The 26,409-nt window shown below is 38.7% G+C and overlaps 2 protein-coding genes across 6 annotated transcripts in view; one reads left to right on the top strand and one right to left on the bottom strand.

The window, feature by feature from the left end:
* LOC128874083 (trehalase-like) overlaps positions 1 to 15,385 on the top strand; it is a 60,266-nt gene extending 44,881 nt beyond the window's left edge. For all 5 annotated transcript variants that reach the window (XM_054118370.1, XM_054118375.1, XM_054118371.1 and 2 more), the window contains 5 exons: positions 623 to 1,405; positions 2,208 to 2,341; positions 3,502 to 4,055; positions 4,138 to 4,391; positions 10,878 to 15,385. In XM_054118370.1, the coding sequence (XP_053974345.1) occupies positions 623 to 1,405; positions 2,208 to 2,341; positions 3,502 to 4,055; positions 4,138 to 4,391; positions 10,878 to 11,019 (1,867 nt within the window). In that variant the 3' untranslated portion in view covers positions 11,020 to 15,385. The remainder of the gene's footprint in view (positions 1 to 622; positions 1,406 to 2,207; positions 2,342 to 3,501; positions 4,056 to 4,137; positions 4,392 to 10,877) is intronic.
* Positions 15,386 to 17,016: 1,631 nt separating this feature from the next.
* Positions 17,017 to 26,301, bottom strand: LOC128873940 (leucine-rich repeats and immunoglobulin-like domains protein 3). Its single transcript, XM_054117996.1, has 14 exons — positions 25,684 to 26,301; positions 23,861 to 23,932; positions 23,626 to 23,769; positions 23,396 to 23,533; positions 23,174 to 23,314; positions 22,807 to 23,094; positions 22,578 to 22,721; positions 22,265 to 22,503; positions 22,023 to 22,169; positions 21,564 to 21,881; positions 21,133 to 21,414; positions 20,785 to 21,060; positions 20,409 to 20,708; positions 17,017 to 20,313 (listed from the first exon to the last, which is right to left on the bottom strand). The coding sequence occupies exons 1-14, from the start codon at positions 25,923 to 25,925 to the stop codon at positions 20,189 to 20,191; spliced, it is 2,856 nt and encodes a 951-aa protein (XP_053973971.1). The 5' UTR covers positions 25,926 to 26,301; the 3' UTR covers positions 17,017 to 20,188.
* Between the last annotated feature and the right edge of the window lie 108 nt (positions 26,302 to 26,409).

The following is a 26,409-nucleotide window of genomic DNA, read 5'->3' on the forward strand; positions in this document are numbered from 1 at the left end:
CGACCCAGAAGAACTTTCTACGTTGCAACACGTAAAGCATCCCACCTAACCGTCCATACACAAACTATAAAATACTTAATACGCCAAAAAACAGTGAATCTACGACTTTGTCCTTCAGATTACACTCCCTTCGGGATTATTTTATTTAGAAGACACACTATTAAGACCTGCGAGCGTCCATACACAAACTATAATATATTTGATACGCCAAAAAACAGTGAATCTACGACTCTGTCCCTCAGATTACACTTCTTTCGGGATTATTTTATTTAGAAGACACGCTATTAAGATCTGCGAGCGAAGACGCGTCTTCTACACATAATGAACCATCAAAAGATCAATTTCACACTATTACATTATAGCACACCGTGCATAGAAAGTCCCTGCAAAGAAACTTGAGTGCGCAAACATCATTTTACCCAACCGTGTTCCGCGTGGCTCGTTTCGATTTCGTGCGATCGCGCAACGAGATCCTTTCCCCCAGTCTTTCAATTGTCCAAACTCAACGTTCCTCCCGCCAAAAAAATCACTAGACACGCCCTTTATCCCGCGAAAAAAACGCACACGAAAATTGCAACGTGGCAAAAGAGAGATCGTATCGAGCGTGTGTGTGGCTTTCCAGCGACATTTACTGCCACGGCGACCTCCTGCACACGATACAGATGGCGTCGATCTACAAGGACTCGAAGACCTTCGTGGATATGAAGATGAAGTACTCGCCCAACCAAACCCTGGCGTTGTTCCGCGACTTCATGGAGAAGACGGATCAACTACCCACCAGGCAACAGATCGAGCAATTCGTGAACAAGACCTTCGATCCCGAAGGATCGGAGTTCGAGGAGTGGGACCCCGCGGATTGGACCACCCACCCTAAATTCCTCAGCAAGATATCGGATGAAAATCTGCGGAAGTTCGCTTTCGATTTGAACCATATCTGGAAGATGCTCGGTAGAAAGATGAAGGACGACGTGAGAATCAACGAGGAGCAATACTCCATCATCTACGTGCCCCATCCCGTGATCGTTCCCGGCGGTCGTTTTCGTGAATTTTATTACTGGGACTCGTACTGGATCATCAAAGGACTCCTTCTATCGGAGATGTACACCACTGTGAAGGGGATGTTGACCAATTTCGTCACGCTGGTGGATAAAATCGGCTTGATACCAAACGGAGGACGTATTTACTACACGATGAGATCCCATCCACCGTTGTTGATCCCCATGGTCGACGAGTACCTGAAGACCACTCGCGACTACAAGTGGCTGGAAGACAACTTCCACCTCCTGGAGAAGGAGTTCGACTTCTGGATGACCAATCGAACGGTCGAGGTCGAGATGGATGGGACCAAGTACACCCTGGCTAGGTACTACGAGGAGTCCTCTGGACCGCGACCTGAGTCCTACAAGTAAGGGTCTTAAGAATAGAATTTTTAAATGGGGACTGAAGAGATGTAGGATACGTTCAGAACAATTAATCAGTCACATAAATATTCGTACCCTCTTTGTTTCTTAAAGAACGTGTTTTCTATTTGAATTCTTTCAGAAAAGGGAGGACGAGGAGGTCAAGTATTAAGTGTTTTTTGGGATATTTTTTTGTACAAAATAGACTTTATCCAATGTTCTTATAACTTTGAGAATATTTCATGTATGTTTCAGAGTACGTTTGGAAACATTAGGTTGTCCCAAAAGTTTCTTTCGTTTTATTAATAAGTAATACATACACAATATTTTATGTCTAATGATACATTATTGAATAGTGTATGATTCATTTTGCTCCATTACTGTTACAACATCAACATCTATGAAATTAGATTGTCTATTTACATAAACACTACCGCACAAAATAATCGAGTGCAAATTACGAAAGAAATTTTGGGACAACCTAATATTTTCAATTTATTTCACAGGGTAATCTTTGAGATATGGTGTTTTCTCTTAAAACATTTTCGAAACAAATGTGCTCTAGAGGATACCTAAAATATTCTAAAAGTTCAAAGAAAATTAAGCAAATTTTTCTCTGTAACAAAAATCACGAAAAACGCTTAATAATAAGCCTTTAAATTTCCCCTATTAACACGTCGACGCCGGCTTGCATCACCGGTGAACTGCGCCGGTGTCAACGTTCACAGAATTTTTATTTCGAGTTTTTATTTACGAGTTCGACGTCACGTTCGATCGTTTAACAATTGGGGTGGTTTTCTCAACCAGAGAGGATTATCTGACGAGTCAAAGCTTTCGCACCAACGAGGAAAAGGAGAACTACTACTCGGAGCTGAAGACTGCTGCTGAGTCTGGCTGGGACTTTTCCAGTCGTTGGTTCATACTCGACGGCACGAACAAAGGTAATAGAGCGATCTGTGCTTAACGACGTTCTGGAAGAATCGTACCCAAGTTCACTAGCATGAAAAATATAATTTACTGATATCAGCGAATATGTTACGCGTGGGAAGATATTCAGTAAACAATCCCATTTTTAGTATCAAAGAAATTAGTTTTCGATGTACAAATTGAAAATCGAAAAGTCCCTTATTAACGCATAGACGTATATGGGGTGACAAGGATTTTCACTAAGAAATTAAATAAATTAATCCTAAAGGTCAGATGCCACAAAAAATAAATCTCGGATAGAATTGGTGAATTTTAAAGAGCTTGGATAAGCACTACTATAGATCTTAGATTGCATCATTTCTAATTGTATAGAAACAGAAGCTTAGCCTCGTAAGAATTCTCACAATTATTATTCTAACAGTGAACGTGTTAACGAAACAATTTCGAAGATCATACCTGTACCAATTCAAGATAGAGATGGGGGTGGTATTTATATTCGTAAATATGAATATCAATAAATAGCGCGTTGTTCACATTTTTATCTATAATTAACTCTTCGTTAAATAACGTTAATCACTTACTTACATTGTTTACTATCCCACACAGAATCGTTTTCACTCCAACCAAACGGGTAATTAGAAAAATTTTGTAATTTATGCAAATAAAACAATCATTGTTGTTACTATTATAAAAAACATTATAGTTGTGTTAATAAACACGTATACGAAGCTCTGGAATACGTATAAGCATCTTGGATAATGAATCTTGGATCGTGATTTTATTTGCATAAATTACATAATTTTTGTAATTACCCATTTGGTTGGAGTGAAAACGATTTTGTGTGGGATAGTAAACAATGTAAGTAAGTGATTAACGTTATTTAACGAAGAGTTAGTTCTAAATAAAGATATAAACAACGCGCTGTTTATCATAAATTTATTCATATTCGTATTCACAAATCCGCGTCATGTGAATTTATGAATATGAATACCCCCATCTCTAATTCAATAATTAAAAATTCCTTCACGAAGCCACCACAATTGGTCTCGAAAGAGGCCATCATGTACCATAACGTCGAAAACAAGCATACCTCTTCGTAGATCGTCTCAACCCGCACACAATAAACGATTTCTGAAAGTGTCGCGATAGAAACTTCAGAGAGTTCCTTCTCCAGGTAACCTGACGAACTTGAAAACGAGATCCATTATCCCCGTCGATCTGAACTCGATCATATATCGAAATGCGCAGCTGCTGGCGCACTACAGCCAGATGCTGGGGAACGAATCCAAGGCCGCGTATTACAAGAAGAGGGCCGACGAGTGGATGAAGGCGGTGACGGCCGTGCTGTGGCACGACGAGGTCGGCGCCTGGCTCGACTACGACATCATGAACGACATCAAGAGGGATTACTTCTACCCTACGAACATATTGCCGCTCTGGACCCATTGCTACGATCCCAGCAAAAGGCAGGACTACGTGTCCAAGGTGCTCAAGTATCTGGAGAAGAGTCAGATCATGTTGAACGTCGGAGGCATACCCACCACCTACGAGCACTCTGGTGAACAGTGGGACTACCCTAACGCGTGGCCTCCGTTGCAATACTTCGTCATCATGTCGCTAGACAATACCGAAGATCCCTGGGCTGAGAGGCTAGCCTACGAGATCAGTCAGAGATGGGTCCGCAGCAACTACAAGGCGTTCAACGAGACCCAAGCCATGTTCGAGAAGGTAATTAAAGATCGCTGCCACGGATAACGATGTCCAATCGTTGGTTTTTCGAGCAAACGAGTATTTTGGTTTCGGTTCGCAGTACGATGCGACTGTGTCGGGTGGTTACGGAGGCGGAGGCGAGTACGAGGTGCAACTCGGGTTCGGATGGTCAAACGGGCTGATCATGGACTTGTTGAACAAGTATGGCGACAGGTTGACGGCCGAGGATCAGTTCGTGCAAGGGAACGTGATCGAGAAATCCTTGTTACCGCCGCCAGTCGTCGTATCGACGGCTGGACAGGTGATGACTGGCATTCTAGCTCTCATTATATCGATTGCCGCAGGATTCATAGGGTGAGGTGAGTGTCCAGGTGGCTGAGCTGTCCAGAGGGTTTCACTCTTGAAGAAACTGTTCGGTTAGATTCATTGACGAACGATTGTAAATGTACGCTGGGTGTTTGGACCACAGATGTCTATCTCCACCTTTTCGAAGTTCCACCTTTTTGAAGTTTAGAACCGTCAGTTTCGGTTTGACGCACACTGGAGGCATATTAATTAGGCGTAGAAATTAATTCTTTGCCTTCCTAAGGTAAACTTATCATTCATCTATAAAGAAAAACCGTGCAACTTGTAATGTTACCTCGGTCACACTGCGGCTGATTATATTTGTGTTTTTTATTACCATGAAGAAAACAACGTATTCATTTTATTTTGTAATGTCGGGTATTCGGGCCAAAACTGATTATCACGAGCCTGGCCCGTGGTGTATTGTTCGGGGGCAAATGTAAACATCACATTTTGGTCCCAGGTTGTTGGAACTTAAATCGTAGCTTAAGGGGTTAACTATTACTAAATACTCCCGTTTAACCCTTCGCGGTCACCCGGGGTCAAAATGACCCCAAGCGCAACTTTAAGCTAGAATTACTATAAGTTATTAATTTTATGAAAGTACATTAAAAATTGCCAGAGTTATAATTTTTTTTTTTTTAGTAAAAAATGTTTTTCTTACGAATTACCTCCTCGCTGATTTTTTTCGCCATTTTAAAAATGATTAAAAATTTGTTACCGTGATATTCTCGTTCTGAAAGGTTCGAACTAATATTCTGAATTTTTATTATTGATATATTAATAAATTAAACACGGCTGAGGTCATTGAGACCCCCTGTGACAGGTGCGTTTTTTACAGAACGTGTGACTTCAGAGGGTTAAACTAGAGTTATGAATAGTGTACCACGAAGGCATAGAATTATTCTTCGTTAATATACTATTACCGTTCGTGAACGAGAGTGAAACACCAAAATGGACAAACATGACTGAGCTCGATCTACTCGAAACTAACTCGATGGTTCTGTTTACTGTTTCAGATATCCTTCTTCTGGTCTAACGCATCTAGGGGAATTTCTTTGCCAGAGCAAAGTATTATCGGTATAGTTGTGTGTTGTCGCGTTCGGGGAAATCGTTCCTAAACGGGAAGACTAAACGAAAGCGAGTGCGGGCACTGGCAGCTCTCGTGATTCATTCAGGCTCTTAGATACTAAACGAAAGGGTCGAAAGAACGTAATTTTAATTTTTGCCGAGAAACCAGTCGAAGCGTTCTAAGGATCATTGCAGCAACGATTCATCGATTTATCCGTCGAGTTGCAAATGAAATCGTTATTTCTGTGCCCTTAGTCGGACTGATGTATGGCGAGTTCGCTTCGACTGTCAAGAGAATACCAAAATATAGTTTATAGTGACGAGAAAAGGGAGAGACGCGTGATTCGAGGTGACGCAATCAGAGTACGATCGATTGTATTATGATGACATCGATCGGACGAATTCACTTCGTTTTCTATGTGCCTTATTTAACCCTTTAAGAACAGGCATGGGAGACAAACTATACTTAGCTATCATAGACGTTATATGTATATACTATTCCACTGATAGGATAACGTTTCGATTTATTATTTACACGTACATCTCTTTTAAAATTGAATTTGTTTAGTTTGATTCAAGTCACTTTATTTACATTGTTTTATCACGTGTCTCAAGATAATTACGAACAATCGCTACTCATTTTTTACAGTAAGAACACCTCATATTTTTATTATTCACCCACGTGTATTAGCAAACTCAAAATACCTCAAACTAAAAATAATTGACGCCTTAAAAATAATTTCCCCCGTGACCTTAGGAATCTCTAAAAACGCCTGTCCTTAAAGGGCTGACACCTCCAACGGTCTCTCCGATCGTTGGCCCTCCTCCAGGATCGATTCGATCGTTTGACCACCGAACGAAACGATTTTTTTATTACTTAACCATTCCATTACGCGCGCCATTACCGTCGCGAATGATTATTCTGTGATTTTCGAGGGACCCGTATCGCTGGTCGAGAACACGTTCCTACGATACCAATCTTCCCGCCAGGCTCGATCATTTTTTCCACTGTTCTCGTTTTTAGTTGCCGTTGAGATATACACCGTGTTAGACGTTTACAATTAGTGGTAATTAATGTAGATGTATAGACGTCGTTCTCAAGGATAGCGACGATATTCTTTAATATTTCTTTTTTTTTTTGTGTGTTATTTGTCGTTTGACGATCGTTTTGCGAGAAAGAGTATACATATACCAACGCGCCGAATTTTAGCCATAATCTTTAGTATTATTAGAGTAGCTTCTGCAGTGATAATGCATACAAAGATTGATCTACGGTGGATCTAACTGAGTGGGAATAGTTAAGCATCTTCATGGACTGAGACGTGGAGAAAATACATATTTCAGACACAAGTATAACAAATGGAAACAAATACAACTTGAATTTTTTAAAACATTGACAACGGAATGAACTCAAAAGACTTAACGATATTATACGAATTCTGAATTTTGAATAGCTTAACTTTGTCTTGGCTAGCTTCTGCATGCGTTCACAAGCCTTGAAGATACTCGGTTATTCGCGTTCGTCAATGATCCACCTTCTACGCTAGACAAGTATTCAGGAAAGAGATATCCACGTTCAGAATTATTTTTTTAAGTATGTCTGGGAAGCGAGTGCTTCCCTAATTGCAGTGGACCGTTCCAGAGATATCGATGGACCATTACAAAACGTTGATCCTTCGGGTGCTACGGACGCTTATAAGCGTCGAACCGATCAGTGTACATTGTACGTTAATGTTAGTCGACTGCACTGCACGACTAACATTGTTTAATTCTTAGAGTCATCGGGGTACCAGCGTCGACTTGGAATAACGAGAAAGGCACGAGAGAAAAGACTCTGTGACTCCCGTGCATTCCGTCGAATTCGCATCTCAGTTAACCCAGATAAGGCTGAATTTTTGTTTATTATTTTTTTTTTTCTAAACAGTTCACCTCGCATTGAAAAAAGTGTCTCATCGCATCAATCGCTTCTCTGTCTACAAGGACGTCAGCCTCTAACACGCTTAACATAAAAACAGAACACGTTCGAATGGTTTGACGAAATTTTTTAACGAATTCTGAACCCTTTTAGAAGGACGTTAGCCATAACTGGGTTAAGACGACGGTTATTCCGAGGCTGGTACTGAAAGGAAGAGAGAAAAAAGCGTGGTACGAAATGTCGGATCGAGAAGAGTAGCGGATCTATCTAGTCAGATCTAGACACGTTAGCTAAGTATGTTTACATCGCGTATAGGGCTACGTAGAAACCTGAGAACCGCCGAAGTTGCTACTCTTCGATTCTCGATTAAACGACGGAAGGATACGCACAGCGGGCAGGACACGCTACGAAAGGGTAAACATTAGTGATGGGAATGGTACAGAGTCAGTAGTACACAATCAGAATTGGATATGGAACTATATCGAATGATGTACCTACTCGATACTTGACGTAATAAGGGATTTGTCTTCTTTGTTTTGTTCTGAATGATCGAATAATTTGATTCGACTTTTCTCACAGAGAATTGCGACACAAAGGTGTAATATATAATTAAAATTATAATCTCACGAGAGTGTAGATGTAGGATGCAAATATTTAAAAATATAAAAATGGGAATTAGAAATGAGAATATGTTTCCTATCGAGTAGGTACTTCGGTTATTAAATTACGCCTAATCGTATCAGTTCCATCACTAGCAGATAGTTCTCGAGCACGATTTTTCGTTATATATTTATTAGAACGTATCGTTTTGCCACATCGATCGTCGCATCCAGGCTAACGTCGAAGAACGATAGAGTGAAAATAAAGTTTGAACGTAAGACATAAGGAACACGAGCTTTTGTTAATTTATTCGTTATACTTCGATAAGTATCAGGATGAATAGTTCAATAGGATACAGATACGAATACAGGGTGAAAGATAGGCTATTACCTGATTAATATACGATACCAGCATGCTTCCCTTTACCCAAATTTACAACCCCCTCCCCTGTGTGATGACTTTTAAGAATAAAGTAAATAAATCAAAAAATACCCTCAGCCTGTTCCCTCTGGAGATTTCTCATTCTGACTCCTCGAACGTTAAGTAACACAATTAAACATTTTTCCATCTGTAAATTACGAGTTTTCCCGCCCGAAACGTTTGGGAAATCCTCTCTGTGCACCACGCGTTATATCATTATTCAAAGTAACAAGTGTTTAAACAATACCATGGTTTGGTTTCAAAGAGGATCCTGTATCGAGATTACAAAACGCAACATAGATGCGCCAAGATCGACCTCGCGATATCCAAGCTTAAAATTCTAGTATCCTTCTAATACTACCTTCTTACGACTCTATGTTCAACGCATGAGAACCTAACAGTGTCCAATAATTGCCATAAGCTTCCCTAGTATTAACCTATCATTCATTCCTCAAAGGTCAACGTATCGAGATATCAGAAAATTCTTTATCCGTAGCCTACGGTGTCCTAAAAATGGATCTGAAGGGCCTGGAGGACCCTACGGAGGATCTCTAGATCTCTGGATCCTATTGTCGCAGGGCGCTACCTGGAGGGACGCTCCGGAACTAACCTGGATCAACGTTGAGCGCACCACGTCGCGGAAAGTGTTGGAACAAAAAATAATTAACTGATTTGAACGTAGTTAACAAATAGTTGGGATTAATAATTACTTGATATATTAATCCAAAATCTAGAATAGAAATACATCAACAATTAATCACGTTGTACTTGTCACCGAAATCAGTCAATTATTTTTATCTGAAGAATTCTAACTAGTTGAACGAACGGAAACTCTACAATTGTTATTCCATTGGACATTCAGATAAATTTATATTTAGATGTAGAAAGTAATTCTGTTCCTCTGTATTCAATAATTTATGACTCTAGTTGAACGAGAATTTCGTTCATCTCTGTGGCGCAATCGCGGTTCAGAATTACAGGCGTGACAGGAACACGTCGTTCAAGCATTTGACGCCAGTTCTCGCGAAGTGTCGATCTCAAGGATGTACGTACACGTTCCGTGGCGATGCTAGTGTCATTAGGCGTCTAATCCGCGGCCGTCTTACCTGCCTCGACTTTCTCACGTCCGTGAGACTCTCGAGGCGGACTTTTCGAAGCGTGGATGCGTGAAAACGATATTTATTTATCCGTTGACAGGGAATCACATCCTTTCTATACTAAAATAAGGGAAAAACAATCGATGGAACATAAACAAAAAAATACATGCAAAAACAAAAGCAAGCGGCTGGAAGAGAGATACGATATCAAAGGCAAACAAGATTATCAGTTAGGCTAGGGCAATAAAGCGATCGTCTGGTCACCGTGTTCGATGGAACGATCTGACCCAGAAAACAAGTCGATAGAACTGCATAAATGATTTGCAAAGTTAAATAGGCATCCTAGTGATAAGAATCATTCTGTTAAAAAATGACAGAGTGACCGAGGACACGCGTTGAAGTTAATTGACTGTCATTCAGAACAGTTAATGTGGTCAGCGATCTTAAAAATAAAACAGGTCATCGGCATCAGCGCGTATCCTTCTCGGCTATATGCAAACGTAAATGGTGTAATGATATAGCGACGATGCTTGGGATAGCGATTATTTCTCGACTTAAGGACTGTGGATGATCGAAGAATCTATTTTGAAAAAAAAAAAAGTCCTTGTCCTGAGCATCTAGTAATCAGAGGTGGGCAAAGTTTCACATAATAGGTGACGAATAAATGAAACTTAGATTTAGTTCTAATACTTTAGTTCTGATACTGAAGTCTTAATTTTGCATTTCTTCACTGTGAAATATTTCATTTTGTAATTCAAGCTTTAATTTTTATTTCGTGAATAACGAGTGAATTTATTCACCAGTTCTTATCTAGAGAGGAATTTTACCCACCTCTGCCAACAGGTGGCAGATTGGTATCGCACACTTAGAATTTCCACGTCATGTTGCTATTGATACGCAAATGAAGCTTTGAAAAGTGGGATCAATGATGATCCATCACCAATCGGTTAATGGAATGGCAGTAGTAGGTTTAGCGAGCAATCAAGGGGATTGAAATTAAAATTCAGATGGTTTCGAGGCATTTATATTTGAATTAAAATGAGCACAGTGAAGATTGGATAAATCCAAGAAAATCGGGACCCAACATTGCATTTATCCAGTCGGAGTTTCTATTCTGTGTTTACATTTGACTCGAGTCGAACGTAGAAAAGGACAGAGAGTGAAAAAGAAAAAGATCAATCTATTAAGATCATATTTGCATTTATCCAGTCAATCCTGTCTTGCACTTATCCAGTCTTTACTGTACATGGCTCCATCAGGTCTCGACAAGGTCTATTGAAGAGTCTAAATTAAACGACAGATTGTACATTTACAAATGAACCTTTTCATTATAAATTTATATACATGTAAAGTTCATTCATGTCCACGCTAACAAATATATCGCATGCGCAGGATGGTGGTGTACAAGAGGCGGCACTACTACGTGCCCGGGCCATCGACGATGCCGAACAAGAGGAAAATCATAACGCCTACCAGCAACCTCTACCGAAAGGGGATCGCCTACACCGAGCTAAGGGACATGAACAACGATTGACGATCGCTGGTGAGCTAGAGAAACCGATTCGTAAACCGACTCTGATGCGAATAGAGCACGTGAACTTGGTTAGAGCAAGGAAGCAAATAGGAACGAGGAAGCTAAACGACGTCAGGACGCCTGACTGTCCGAACGCTGTACAACCTCGAGTGCTGACGTAACTGAATACAGGAGGTGTACAAGGTGACAAATAGAAAAAAGAAACGCTCTCGATCCAGCTCTTCGAAGGCTAGAGAGCTTTTTCGAGAGCTCGCGCTATCCTCCTCGAAGTTAGCTCGAGGAGGACGCGTTAACGTAGATGGCGTCACTGCACGCGCGAAACACTGAAGTATACCGATACGAAGCTATACTGTACAATAAAAGTATTAGTGTAATTCAGTGCCACGAACCCTCGGCGCATCGAGTCGACTGAGAAGAAAAGTTCCTGACGAGCTGCGTTTCCGTTTCTTAGGGTACAAAATGTAAGAAATCTGTGGGGGCTACGATCATCGTTCAGTTCGGTCATTAAGCTGTCTTTTTCCTGACGAAGAATATCTTTAGTCTACCAAGATAAAGTTGTAACGTTTTGCACTCCAGTGGCGTATCGCTCATTTTAACGCTAAACCTACCAACATTTCATTTGTACCTGCTTCTACTATTAGGGGTGCGCGGGATCCCGGTCGGGGCGGGAATTCCTTTCAGGATTCGGGATGTAATCCCGAGAATTTCAAAATCCCGAATACATCCGGGATTCCCGTGAATTTCGAGGTCCCGTAAATGTTCGGGATTTCCGGGAATTTCGAGATCCCGTACATTCGGATTGCTGAAATTTTCAAGAATAATAACACTTTCGGAAATCCCAGATATTATTCTACGTCCCGTACATTGTCGGGAATCCCGGATTTTTGCGGGATCTCGGGAATCCCGAATCAACTCGGGATCCCGCATAAACTCGAGAATCCCGAATATTCTCGGCAATCCCGAATATTTTTGGGAATCCCGCACACCCCTGTCTACTATACTATGGTCCCGAAGAAACTGTAATCAATTAAACGCAAACATATTTCACACTGTATATAACAAACTGCATGAGAGTTTGAAAACAATCATTCGACCAAGCACGATAGGTCTAGTATTAAAAGGAATTCTCGAAGTGCAATGCGTTAACTACAATCCCTATGTATCGAAAGGATTCTTTGGATCGGTGAAATAAATGAAAGAGCTCCCTTCGCTGCTCGATGTACAAAGTTTGCGCGCAAATATAAATAGAAAAACGGACAATAAAGTAATCGAAAGTGACGGGCATCGATGGATATTGGCGCGGAAGAGACTGCGCATGCGCAGATGATCCGAACGTGCCCCGCAGGATTTGAGCGGCCATCGACAAGCAGGATCGAACGATCGCTACGTTTCACGTACATTGTTTATAGGTGAGTTTAGACAATTAATAATCGAATCACGATACCATAGGTAGAATTAACGATATTGTATATTTCCTGATATTTTTGTAAGGGAATCCATTCACTTTAAGCGCTTAGAGACCGACGACTCGTGTTCGTATTTTATTGTTATTTCGAACGTAACGCGGCACAGTCGACGATCATAGTAGCGCTCTCTCACTTTCACTCTGCGTATTTCCTATTGCGTTTGCCATTTGATTTTCGACACTCTTTTTAAACGTTTCGAAATTGCTTGTGTTCGATCGACAGAGATGGACAACATTCTCTTAATTGTTAAAATTACATCACCGAGTGATTATTCAATCGAATTAATGCGTGCTTTTATTCGTCATCGGTATATAGATGGCGAATAAAAATATCCAAAGCAATTTCGTACATCTCTGCCTATCGACGACCATTGAGGCTATTCTACTTAATGTTTATCGTTATGGCAAGCGCACTATTTCGATCGTCGACCAGGGCCGTAGATATTTTTATGTCCAAAGCAACAACCTTATACGGAGGAAATTTTATTTAATATTGATTACTGGAATACAGTGTAACAAAAATGATAATACCCATTTTCCAAATGATAGATAAAGTGTTAAAGCAGTTAGTTTAAATCTGACCAAGAGAATGATACTTCTTCTGGCCTTGTCACGGCCCTGTCGATGACCGCCACACGCTGCAGTGAGAAGAATTCCTGAATTCCCTTTGTAAATAGTCTCACTTTTTACGTTTGTTCTCTGTAAAACTGGTCCATCGACTGTAGTTAGTCAAAGCGACGATAGAGCCTTTGCACGAGTGCAAAGGTGAATTATCGTTTATAGATAAAATGAAAGTAATGCGTACTCTGTGCAGCATTCTGTAGAAACAATTAACTGCTACTAATGCTAATTATTATTATAATTGTCGTTTTAATGATTTTGAATACGAGAAATATCGTCGAGCTAGTTTTATTTTAAAAAACTTGAATGCGTGACAGATATTTCTTTGGATATTATGTATAGAGTTTATGTCGCTGCAAAACGATTCGCTGGCGAAGGTTCCGTTTGAAGGGTGCGAGATGTGTAATTATGCCGAATTATGTAATCTTCATTAACAAAATGTATCTTGCAGAAAGCAAGTGACGTCATCTACGCTGGATACAACAGTGTCTTGAAATACGAAGCTGCCTTTGAACGTGCAGGATACTTTCCGCTAGGGATGTTCGATTTTTGTAGAAAAATCGATTCTGAGATACGTTTTTGTTCGAAATGACTAGAATTGATTCGCTAAAAAATTAATTGCGACACCATCGACAAGATTTATTCAAAAAATTATACCCACTAACTATAGTATGTCACATACAGTGGGTGTAGAATGTATTCGTACACCGATCAATTTCCCCAAAAACTTTTGTGTGAAATTGTAGTTTCTTAACTTCCTTTTTTATAATCAATTATATTTTGAAATTCTCGGAAGTCTCTAAGATGGATATAGTCCAAACAACATCTACTAGTTAATATAATTTGTGAAATTAACAAAACAAATGTGAAAAGTGGGTAAAAGTATAGAAGCAATAAGTATTTGCACGATTCTTATAACGAACCATTTTCAGTAGAGTTTGTAACATAAACACATTAGTTTATTGCTCCGTACGAATTAGAAAACATCATATTTCCAGTAAAGTACTTTTAAAAATGGCTCTAATAGAGGAATTGAAGAACATCCCACTTCTTATCAACTTCTAACTAATAATTTAGTTAATTTAATGCTTAGAAGAGTTACAATAAATATAAAATCAAAAGGAAATCCCACGAAGGAAGTACTGTATATTTGTAAATTAATGTAAATTTCTTTTGTTTTTAATCAAGTTTTAAAAATTAAACAGTCGTGCGAATTGCTTCGACATTTCTATCGATTAATTGTTTTTTTCTTGTTAATTTCGCAACTTACATAAATAGCTATTTTTGTTTGTAATCTATCTATTCTAGAGATTTCCGAGAATATGTAGAATGTCATTGTTTATAAAAAAATAAGTTAATAAATTATAATTTTACATAGTTTGTTTGGAAATTGATCTGTGTACGAATACTTTCTACATCCACTGTATAAATCATTGAATTACACTTGTACATTTATATTTAAAACACCGCAAAGAAAAAAGTAATCAGTCTATTAATCATTCAGCAAAATATTAATTTTTGTTGGGCAAAGAGAACGCAATCCATGCTTCACGAGAAACTGAAAGAATAGAGAATCGATCTTCAAAAAGAAAATAAATTCGTGTCAGAATCGAACATGTTAGAATCCATTTAAAAAATCGATGATTGTCGTAAGATCATCGAGACTCGGAATCAAACATCCCTATTTTCGGTGTATTCGTTCTAGCGTGTTTGTAGTAATAATTGCATAGTTGGAAAGAAGAGGTATGTGTGCGTGCATGGCGTCGTGTGTTAGGTTCGTAGCGTATATGTGTGGCGTATATATGTAGTGTGGGTTGTGTGGGGCGCGTGCATGCACTTGCTCGCAAGTGAAAGACGAATAAATTATCACCATTTTTAAGAAACCCTAAGGGTGCTTGATTGACGGAGGATTGGAGGAATCATTTTCGCGTCGTGCATTTACCGTTCCAACTACTGTTTCTAAGCAACGACAGAGAAACGATGATACCCGTGTATTATTTACCACCGTTCCTCTATTTATTTATTTTACGTCATTCGTCATTATAAATACCACTGCGCATGTTTCGCCATTATGTTAAATCCCGAGGGAAGAAAGAATGACACGTTTGCATGCTACTTTGCGTGATGATACACGCAAAGACCGATATATATTTTGATCTAATCGCGACGAGGACCGAACGAGAATCGTTAGACGACACACACACACACACACACACTATAAATTGTATGATACTTTGATTATTGTGATACTTGAAAATAAGTAGGTACGTTCGTGTCGTATTATTACGTTACTTTATTCTTTTCTCCCCCCCGCTCCTAGTTCCTTAGGTTTATTTCGCAAACCGTTTCGTAGATGCAAAAACCCATGATACTTACGCATTGTAAACTAAACATGCTTGATATACATACGCGCGTATGTACGCATATATCGATGAGGTTATGATACGCAGGCGTGTCATTTAAACATTTTTAGAAAACGTACCGAGCCAATTCTTTTTCTATGTATGTGTATCTATAATTGTATATTTTAACGAAGAATGCTCGTTTGGTAAATAAAGGATGAAACAAAACGAACAAAGCGTGGCGATTGGTTAGGTATTATTTTAATTACCGATTACATATTAAATAAATACTAATACACGCATTCTATTATTATTAGGGGTGTGCGAAAATATTCGGGATTGCCGAGAATATTCGGAATTCTCGAGAATATTCGGGATTCTCGAGTTTATGAGGGATAATTTCGGGATTCCCGAGAATACGCGAGATCCCGCAAAAATCCGGGATTCCCGACAATGTACGGGATGTAGAATAATATCTGGGATTTCCGAAAGTGTTATTATTGTACGGGAATGTACGGGAATCTCGAAATTCCCGGGAATCCCGAACATTTACGGGATCTCGAAGTTCTCGGGAATCCCGAATGGTTTCGGGATTTTGAAATTCTCGGGATTCCATCCCGATCCCGGGAGGAATTCCCGTCCCGACCGGGATCCCGCACACCCCTAATTATTACAGAAGCTACTCTCAAGAAACAATTGAAGCTGCGACATCTTTTTTATTATATTATATGGTAAGTATAAATATACAAGTTACTATTTATATGAAATAATTGCAGTTCCACGGTGAACCCATACAGAGATATCAAAGAAGGCATTAGAAATAGAAATACAAACGATAGATTAAAGGAAAAATGTATATATTCGTTCATTGTGCTATAGATCAAGCTACTGCAGTATAAAATTAAATTATATAACAAATATAAAGTAGTTTTGCATTCGAAAGTAGGCAGTATAGAGAGTATGAATATTATTTCAATTTACATTACGCCCATGTCTATACAGGATCTGTTATATAATAATATATTATGTTACAATTCTGGTTTATATTTTAATCTAAGCGTATGATAATATTTATCACAGATTATTGAAATAATGATTAAATAAACAATTATTCTCGTAGAGTTCATTTTATGGACACTGCGACGCTATAGCCATCTAGCGGTGAAGGGGTGGAACTAAAATTTCGATGTTTGGTCAGCGCCTCTATCGGGAAAACGCCCAAACTTGTCGCCAAATAGTTCCCACCTAACGGTGCAGATGTGAACTAATCGATGACAAACTTGAGCGTTTTCCCGATAGAGGCGCTGACCAAACTCCGAAAATTAGTTCCTTACTTTCACCGCTAGATGGCTACCCCCTTCGACTGCCTATAGGGTTATTGTATAGCCAACATAAATGTCTCCCTAGATAGATATTTATGTTGGCAATATGATAACCCCATAGTTTGCGCGCATAAATTCAAATATAAATTGAAACATATTTTCAGTCTTACTTGAATTTTAATATTTCAAAAACTTATACGTTACACCTTCTGTTCAAAACCAAGGAAGGAAGGGAAAACAACATTACTCGGGTTGATTATATTACTTGTATTTTGTTTACAATACCATGTAACAACAAGGAAAAATACTGAATTAAACGGGGATACCTTATTTGGTGTATCACACGGGCACGAGCTGATTAACGTTTTCGCGATAGATCCTCTATTTATTGGCAATACAATTTAATACTTATCATTGGTAAGTCTGCACAATCGTTCGGTTTGCCCACTCGATCGATACACAGTCTAAAGTTTTTGTGTCGTTCGACCAACATTCTGCACGAATTAAAAAATAAAAAGAACGAGGGTTTAGTACAAGAGATTAATTACCACTCACATCCCTGAAAACGTTCGTACGCGATTTCGTCGAGTAACATCGATGAAGAAAAATGTTGATCGACTGCGAAATTGTTTTAACGATGTATAGCAAATCCTAAAGCGTTTCGTAAATTAATCGGCACGGAGAAAGTCGTTAGTCATCTAAAGATGTACGTCAAAATTTAAGTTTCATTAATAAGATCCTCTTGTTGAGAAAGCATTGGAAAAGAAAGAAGTACACAAATAGATCGTGACAATGTAAGTTGCACTACGACACTTAAGAATAATCAATGACAACAAACTTACATTATAAAAAATAAATAATAAAATAATTTCTTTTATATATCATTTTACTTTTTATGTGATGTAAGTTGAATATTGTACCTTAAGAACGTTCATCACCTATTGATTGTTCTTAGTTATACTATAGAACCTACATGATCACGTTATATCTATGTATTTTCTTCTTCTTCAAAATTGATTCTCAAACAGTCAAAACCAGAGATGGATAAAAGTTTGTCCATATACAAATATCAAATAAAATTTAATCGGAGTTCAACGTAGCAAATAAATCACTAAACGATGTTCCTCTTCGTCATATATCATTCGAATCAGTATTTCCCCCCTCTGGATCTAAACGTTGAAATTAACTTCAAAATACAACTCTACACAATTAACACCTTTCCTCGAATGGATTAATTTAGTTCACATACAGAGCAACAATTTTTGTTTGCATTTAAGGCATTTTGGTTTCATTATCTGTGCTTAACCAAGTAATTTAGGGAACGTTGGCTCTAAACAATTAGGCGATCATGACAATATTCTGTTAGCCACTTTCCATGCTAAATTTCACGCCGCCCTTCGGTTCTCTCGAAGTACAAGGTCTAGAAAAATATATCGATGTATGTGCAAAGTGTACTTTTGTTTAACGTTGCTCGTTCATTGTTAGTTGGCAGTGATACAATTGTCGCTTTCGTTCGGTCGCCGTACTCTGACCACGACCTCTCTCAAGCGTGAGACGTTTCTTTTTTTTTCGAGCTCAGAGATTTTGTGCTTCCCCGTTCAATGTTCGTCCGCGACACGTGTTCGTCTATATACACTGGCAAAAATATCACAAATTAATTCGAAAGTCACAGAAACAATACCCGTTACAGAAAAAAGTCTCAGAACAGAGCGATCACCGTTCTATCTCTCGCTTAACAATTAAGTGTAACCGCGTTATGATCTTTTACTCGTACGTACACTGAAAAAAACCTTGTATCTTCTTCTGTACCCAAGAGTTCGCGGAAAAGTACAAAAACACCACGACACATGCGAATTTTCCATCGAGATGCGCATTTCTGGACCGAATGAAGACCATGAGATCGGGGGCTACAAGTCAGGTACCTCCATTAGAAGAGTAACTTAAAATTGAACAATGTTTTGGAGGAATTTCTTTCCATTAAATTGACCGAAGCAAATTTTTGCACATTAAGATGGTTACCGCCAGAAGAATACTGAATTCTGAAACTTTTCTTTTCCTTTTAAAAATATTACTGGTGGCCTTCCCAATGTCTATAGCTCAGAGATCTACAATGTCTTCATCCATGATTGGTCTCATTTTTACGCTTCTACACGCACAAAATACTAAACGGACACGATGATCAGAACTCAATCTCATCGAACTCATCGATACCAACTTCTCGATCTGAGTTGGACATTGATTACCGTTGTAATAATCGCTCACAATTATGAATTGTCATTATTGTGGATTTAGTCCAACATTGAAAGCATCTCAATGGATTCATTCTCGATCGAGAAGTCAAGCGTCGTGTGAACGACGCCCGCGAATCTGACCAAGGCATTAATACGCTACACCTCGCAAAATACGAGCGCTACATACTTAAAAGTTTAGTAAATATAATACTAAAGGGAAAGTCGTTGATTGAAGCGGATAATATAGTTAGGCGCGTACTTTAAATTAGGCAGGTATCGATATACCTATCGGTAAAAATGAGCAGTCGTCTTCGACGAATTAAAATTACCTCGGAGCACTCGTCTAAAATGGCATTAATAAACCGGCTATGAATAAAAAATAAAGGGGAAGACAAATCGCGAAGTGTCTATTACCAGCACTTTGGTGCAAACAAATGTACATACATATATACATAAATGTTATGTGTCTGTATGTGTCACTGTATGTGTTTCGATTGAAATATGTATAATAAACGTGTGCGCAGAGGGTGTGTGTACGTGTTTCTCTTTTTCGTTCCATCTTTATCTTATTTCTTTTCTCTCTTTTTTTTTAGACAAAGTTACATCATCGGGCATTATGAATATAACCATCTAATAGTTCACGTAATCCTAAAATAAATATCTATCACAAAAGACTGGTCTATAATAATAAGTGGCTCTTGCGTCTTACGGTATATATCCCGATATTATCGGTCGCGGTCGCATGATTTTTCCTCTCAACGACACCGAGTAAAAATTACGACGAAATTTCTTAATCCTAATTATTTACAAATCATACGTCATTAGTACTTTCATTTTTACGCCTCTCCACGCCTGGCGCTCGCGTGACGCTCGTTTCGATAATAAATACGACAATGAGACGTGCTTTTCTCGCTATCACTTGTACTTACCGATATTCGTGCAGTTACGCGAATAGAATGAATTGTAAGTATGGTAATAAATACTTTGTTGCGCGATGACCGAGAAATTGTTCGGTTTGTCGATGATGCATCACCCACGAAACATAAACGGATCGTCGAACGACCGATCCTTCCATGTCCTTGATCCGTCGCGACGATCATATTAGAATCCTTTTGTTTCAAAACATATTAACGTAAATACTCGTTTCAGAAACGTGACGTATTTGCTCGCCGGAGATCCTCACTGGTTTCAAACCGCACAGTCGTCGTTCACGCGCACATGCCGCTCGTGGTTCGTGTAACGCAGCAATGGAGCCACAACGTTTACAGCTCCCGTTTCTTCTTCGTTAGTCACAGAACAGGTAACAATCTCCTCTGAAAACAGGAATAAAAATTCATGTGATATAACCATATATACACGATATAAATGATTGTAAGACCAGAGCCAGGATAAATGAACATATTCGTACCAGGTAAACATAGTTGTAACTGATCGTTACTAGGATTAGTACTGTCCCCCGTCCCGCTGTCTTTGCTATGCTGCGAACTCGTCTCCATATACAAATGTGTTTGCGTGTCTGACACTACAGTCACGATGGCCGTCGACGGTTGAGGGTTTCCATTTTGCACGACCACGTTCAAGCGCCTTCTTGTCTGGTAAATTATAACCACCCACACTATGGACGTACCAACGGCGCAACATACCACGGTGATTATTATTAAACCCAGTATGTCGTCTTCGTTTACTGCGGCAGGACTAGAAGTAGGAGCTGCAAGGACACGTAACATTTTTTGTAAAGAAAGTCAAATTAACACTATCACTCGTACTTGTAGAACGCTTCTTACCTGGTTTCACCGTGAGATGGGACGCACCAACGACGCTGCCCAAAGAGTTGCTCATTTCGCATTCGTAGTCGCCAGCGTCACTAGTGATAGTGTTGACAATGATCAACAATTGGTCTTCGGCGGTAAAGAAGTGACGCTCGGTGGCCTGTAGAGGATTTCCGTTTTTGCGCCAAGCTAACTTTGGTCTAGGCATGCCGCTCGCCATGCACTCCAACACGATCGAACCACCAACCATGATTTCTTTATTCTCCATCGGCTTCACGAATGACGGCGTTTCTTTTTGCGGAAGAACAACGTAAGGTTTATTTATTGTGACGCTTGAAAATAGAAAAGTAGGTGGATATTTACCTAATATAGTTAGAGTAGCATTTGCAATGATAAGGCCTGCGAGATTTTGCGCAGTACAAGAGTAAATGCCGCTATCGGCGGTTTTGACATCTACGATGAACAATACATCGTCGGTAGGCATCATGTGCATTCTTCTTTCCCGTGCTGCTGGGAAGTCGTTCCCGCCATCCTTTTGCCATGCTATTTGTGGTGACGGATGCCCATCCGCAGAGCATTCAAGACGAGCAGTGCTTCCAGCGGTCACGCGTATGTCATGGGGAATTTTCGAGAAGGATGGATAAACTACAAGAAGAAAATGTGAGTTGAATACGTAATTTTGTAGTGGAATTAAGAGTTATTACGCCAATTTTTTAATTAGAAGTTTTGCAATCAGGAGAAACTTAAGTCATCGGAAAGGCTAACTCAACAGATCCTGTTCAATGATTACTCACTTAAAATGCTTATCTTCGCTTTCCCGGAATACGTTGTTCCGTAATTGTTCGTGACCATGCATTGATATCTTCCAGCATCGTCGTGCGTAACGTTGGTAAGATGTAAAACAGAGAAAGCCTCTGTTACACCGCTGCTCTCCTTCGAGTCTGTATTTATTTGTACGTTGCCGCTTTCCATTTCAACGTTGTCATGCTTCCACGTGAATTGCAACGGTGCATTGGCGGTACTTGTCGCACGGCAAGTCATCGTTACATTGTCTCCTTTAATACCCATCTGACTTTTGGGTTCCTCGATGATTCTCGGTTTAGGATATTCATCTGTCCAAGAATTATTAATATTTAATCAGTTAAGTAATTAATTAGATCGCATAAAGCAAAATTAGCATGACTCATATTAATTAAATGAATCATTATTGCTTAATACAAGTCAGTTTTAGAAGTTTCAAGTGTCATACTAACCGCACGTGAAGTTTTTATGATGGAGCTGCGTCAACGACATACCCTGCAACCAATGCGGATACCCACAATACACTTCCGCGTCGCTGTATCTGTGATCCCGCAACCACATACTTAGCCACTGCAATCCGCAATCGCAAACTAAGGCCCCTGTGAACAAAAAAGGTAAGAGCAAATTGTTTTCATCTAATGCTTTCAGTTTCTGTATAAAAGTTTAGAATGTGACTATTCCTTCTGTTACGTACTCGAGTTCATTCTAAGTTTAGTTAAACTGGTCATCGAAACGAACGCATTTTCCTGAATACTCGTTACATTGTTACCAGTTAAATCTAGTTCGGTTACGCTGTTCAATCCGGTAAACGCTTTTTTATTCACCGATTTTATTCTATTGTGCGCTAGACCTAGCTTCCACAATTGTCCCAGTGGACCGAAAGCGCCGTTATTATCTTCCACCATATACCAAAGTTTATTAGAGTTGAGTTCCCTTTAACAAAAATAATTACTGTGAGAAACTAATCAATACAGATTTATCATACGTCAGCTTTTATGTACACGTACAATATCTGTAAATTGGGTGTTGAACTGAACGCTCCATCTGAAATATACGTAATTTGATTGTGATCCATTTTGAGCTTTTCCAATTTTTCTAAAAAATCGAACGTGCCTCGTTCTATGGAAGTTATTTCATTGTGCGAGAGATCTCTGTAAACAAATTTAAAATTACATATAATGCTGTATCTGATTAACGTCTTAAACGAAGCCTAATACTATCACAAATGTTACTAACAATTCTATAATTTCTTTGCATAAGTCCCATGCTTGCGCTTCTATCGTTCGTATTCGATTGTGAGACAACGTTAATTTCTCTAAACGTTCCAAGCCAAACAGTCCCCCTTTCCTCACTGTACTTAACAAATTAAAGTCAAGTTGCAGAACAGTCAAATTTTTGAGCGGCCAGAACGCGCCATCGTCTAATACTTCGATTTTGTTTCTCTTTAAGCGTAATTCTTTAAGGTTTTTTAAACCCCTAAGACTAAGTCCTTGTATCGTTTGTATATCATTCCTATTAATTTCTCTGTAAAATGAACATCACTTTTTACATTACACACGCGCGGAAGAAGACGAAAATTATCGTTATATAAATAAATTCTTACAAAATTTGCAATTTTTTCAAATTCGTAAAGAGATCTTTGAGTTGGGTGAGTTGATTTTTATTCAAACGTAATTCTTCTAATGAAGTCAAGTTATCCAAACTTCCATTTTCAATTACTCTTATGTGATTCATATTTAAATTTCTGAAAAAAACAATGTTCAGTGTTATGGAAAATCAAATACACACAGTGTATAATAAGACATAAAAATGATAGGCTACATACAAATGTGTAAGAGAATTAGGAACAAGGAAAGATCCATGTTTTATTGTGCTTATTTTATTTCCACTGAGGTCCAGACTTTGAAGCTGTTGTAAACTCAACAACGCGCTTCCGTTTATATCGCTGATTGAGTTGTGAGCTCTGCAAGCAAACAATCATTGTTTACAAGAAACACTAACATTTAACAAACTAACAACTAACATTTTCCTTTTGTAGTAAATCAACACACTTACAATGCAAGATGGGTTAAGTTGTTCACAAAAATCAAATCCGGCACTCGTGTCAATTGATTCTTATTTATTTTAAGTCCCTGTAATTGTGTATTTTGCGACAGCGTAATCGTAAAATTATCTCCAAATTTATTGGCGCTGAGGTCCCTATACAAATCATTGTTTTTGTTTAATTCATCATTTATGTACACAATATCAAACAACTATTAAATATAGGGACACTGTAAATGATACTTACAATTCTTTGAGCTTAGTTAAATGTAACAGTGCATCATACTCCAAACTAGCTATAGTATTCTCTCTTAGTTCTCTGTAAAATGAAAACCGCACTATTAATGAAAAACAGTTCATGCCAATGATGCATAAAACAAATTTCTTAATAAATATCTTTTACTTTTTTAATATTATTTGAGTTACAAGGGATCATCTAAATTAACAATTGCCCCAGGGCACCAGTAACCCTAGTGCCAACACTGCATTCATTTAATTACTCTTAACATTCATATTTTTACTTCTTTTATATTTTATACAATATATATCTACTCGTAAATCATGTTTACATCTCTTCTTATTCCTTGCATGGAGATTGCTAAAGGTACTTTTAAACTATAGTACCTAGAAACAGAAGTATACAGCAAATGCAAGTTGCCTTAAGACCTTAAAGGTAAGGTTTTCTTCATCCAGATCTTGTTCTCCTTGACTCTAAGCTTTATAAAGTGACAATAGTCTGCCCCCATGCATATTACCTTATATGGTCAAGAATTCCTACTGATGTACATGTAACTAGGAGTCTAGTATCATCACTATACCATTTACGGAATAGAAAACAAATTTTCTGGATTCCTTTTTTCAATTTCAATCAAACTAATCACAATAAAAAAATTAATCTGGAAAGTACAGCATACAAAGAAGGAAATGATGCATACATCCAGATAACAGAAGACTCACTCTCGTGGAATCCAAATGATTAATCTGACCTTAATTGACAATACTCAACAACTAATCGAAATTATAATTTACTCTAAAAAAAAATTTTTTTAATTACTAACGTATTACGTAAAAAGTATTGTTAAACATTTAGTTTTTGAATTATTTACTTTATTGTCTAGTGAAATGTTTCGAATCGAATTGCAATTAGTGATTTTCTCAAGATTATTGTTTACGAGAAATCAAACAATCGTTAACAATAATAGTAATAATCTTTCAAGGACGCAATCATAGAGAACGATTCAGTAAAAATATTGCTCGTTTCCAGCTTGGCAAAACGAATAATGTTATCGCGTGTATTAACACAATGTTTCTGTTACAAATTCCTGTACATTATCTTATCTGCGTTAGATCATGTTACAACGAATATGCATAGCTCTCGACTTTCAATCTCGACGATTCCGTCGCGCGCAATGCGAAGGCGTCGTATAATCGCGTGGAAATACAAAAAAAAATAATCCGAAAAATTGTAGAATAACGACCAGTTCGAGGTTGAAAGGAGGAAACAGGTATATCGAATGACGAATAAACCGTGTCGTTGTGTTGGCAAAAACGATTTACGTCGGTTAATCCGCGAATAGACGGCGTGGCACCGTCTCTCGGTCAGAGGTGGGCAAAATTCTTATCTAGATAAAAATTTCGAAAGAAGGCGAACAGTTCTTGATACATTATTTGGATAATCGTTTGATCAAATACACGTGAATTAAGTAAAATACTGGACTTTCCATTCATCAATTACTACTCAAATGAAATTGCGTCCGTTGGTAATCGTTGTTCAGTAAAGGATAAAAGTGAAAACTTTATATAACGATTGATTGTTCATTGTTCGTTTATTTGTGGAGCGTAGCGTTGGCTGTAACACCTAATACAATGATACGATCGGTTACATTCAGGTGTTCAACGTGAATCTTATTTCGGTTGTATAATTCGTAACTTTTATTAAACGAATAATAGATCCAGAGATATTTATCTTTTACTCGTTGTTCGACGATATCTAGATTTCGTTATCTAGATGATAATTTCATTCATCTTAGTCGTTCTTGATAATAGGATAACGAGCGATTATTTACTCACAAGATCTCTGTCCATGGTGGTAGACCGCTGGGTGCTCCGATCAATTGTAAGCTACTGCAATCGACTACATTCCCAAGGCACGAACACTCGACGGGACACTGATTATCCTTGCTACCATACGATATCAAGTCGGCACTCGTAGGGTTCAATAGGATCACGTATAACACCCATAACAAAACCGCCGTCCATTTGCGAGCCCACTCGAATCGACGTAAGAGAAATACTCGTCCTGTACTCGACATTGTACGCGTCCGTCGTAATATCGTTCCGTTTTTCAAAACTTATTTCGTAATTGTACGTTGCGTATCGCCGACGGTTGTCCCCATAGCGATATTCCGTAGCACGAGCACCGCCACTCCCCCCGAAAGCATCACCATAATAACGTAAATGCCCACACCTCTTATCGACTGAAAACAAACTGGTCGTCTCTCAAAAACGCTCCGGCCCACACACCATGATGACGCCTACGGACCGATGTGAGACTCCCTGACTGATGATTGAGCGAGACCATTCTTCTCTCTCCCTATTTACACAACATTCCAACCTTCGTGTTACTAGGACTCCGTCTAGTGACATTTTCTTCCGGCCAGGAGTGGCTCAAAAATATACATTGATGGCGCCATTGGTGCCCCACTATACAACAGTAAAATTATTCTTTTTAAATTAGAAACTTTTTAAATATATCTTTTGGCTTTACAGTCTTTATTTGGGAAATAATCGTATTAC

Source organism: Hylaeus volcanicus, chromosome 3 (assembly GCF_026283585.1).
Source record: "Hylaeus volcanicus isolate JK05 chromosome 3, UHH_iyHylVolc1.0_haploid, whole genome shotgun sequence".
Lineage (NCBI taxonomy): Eukaryota > Metazoa > Arthropoda > Insecta > Hymenoptera > Colletidae > Hylaeus > Hylaeus volcanicus.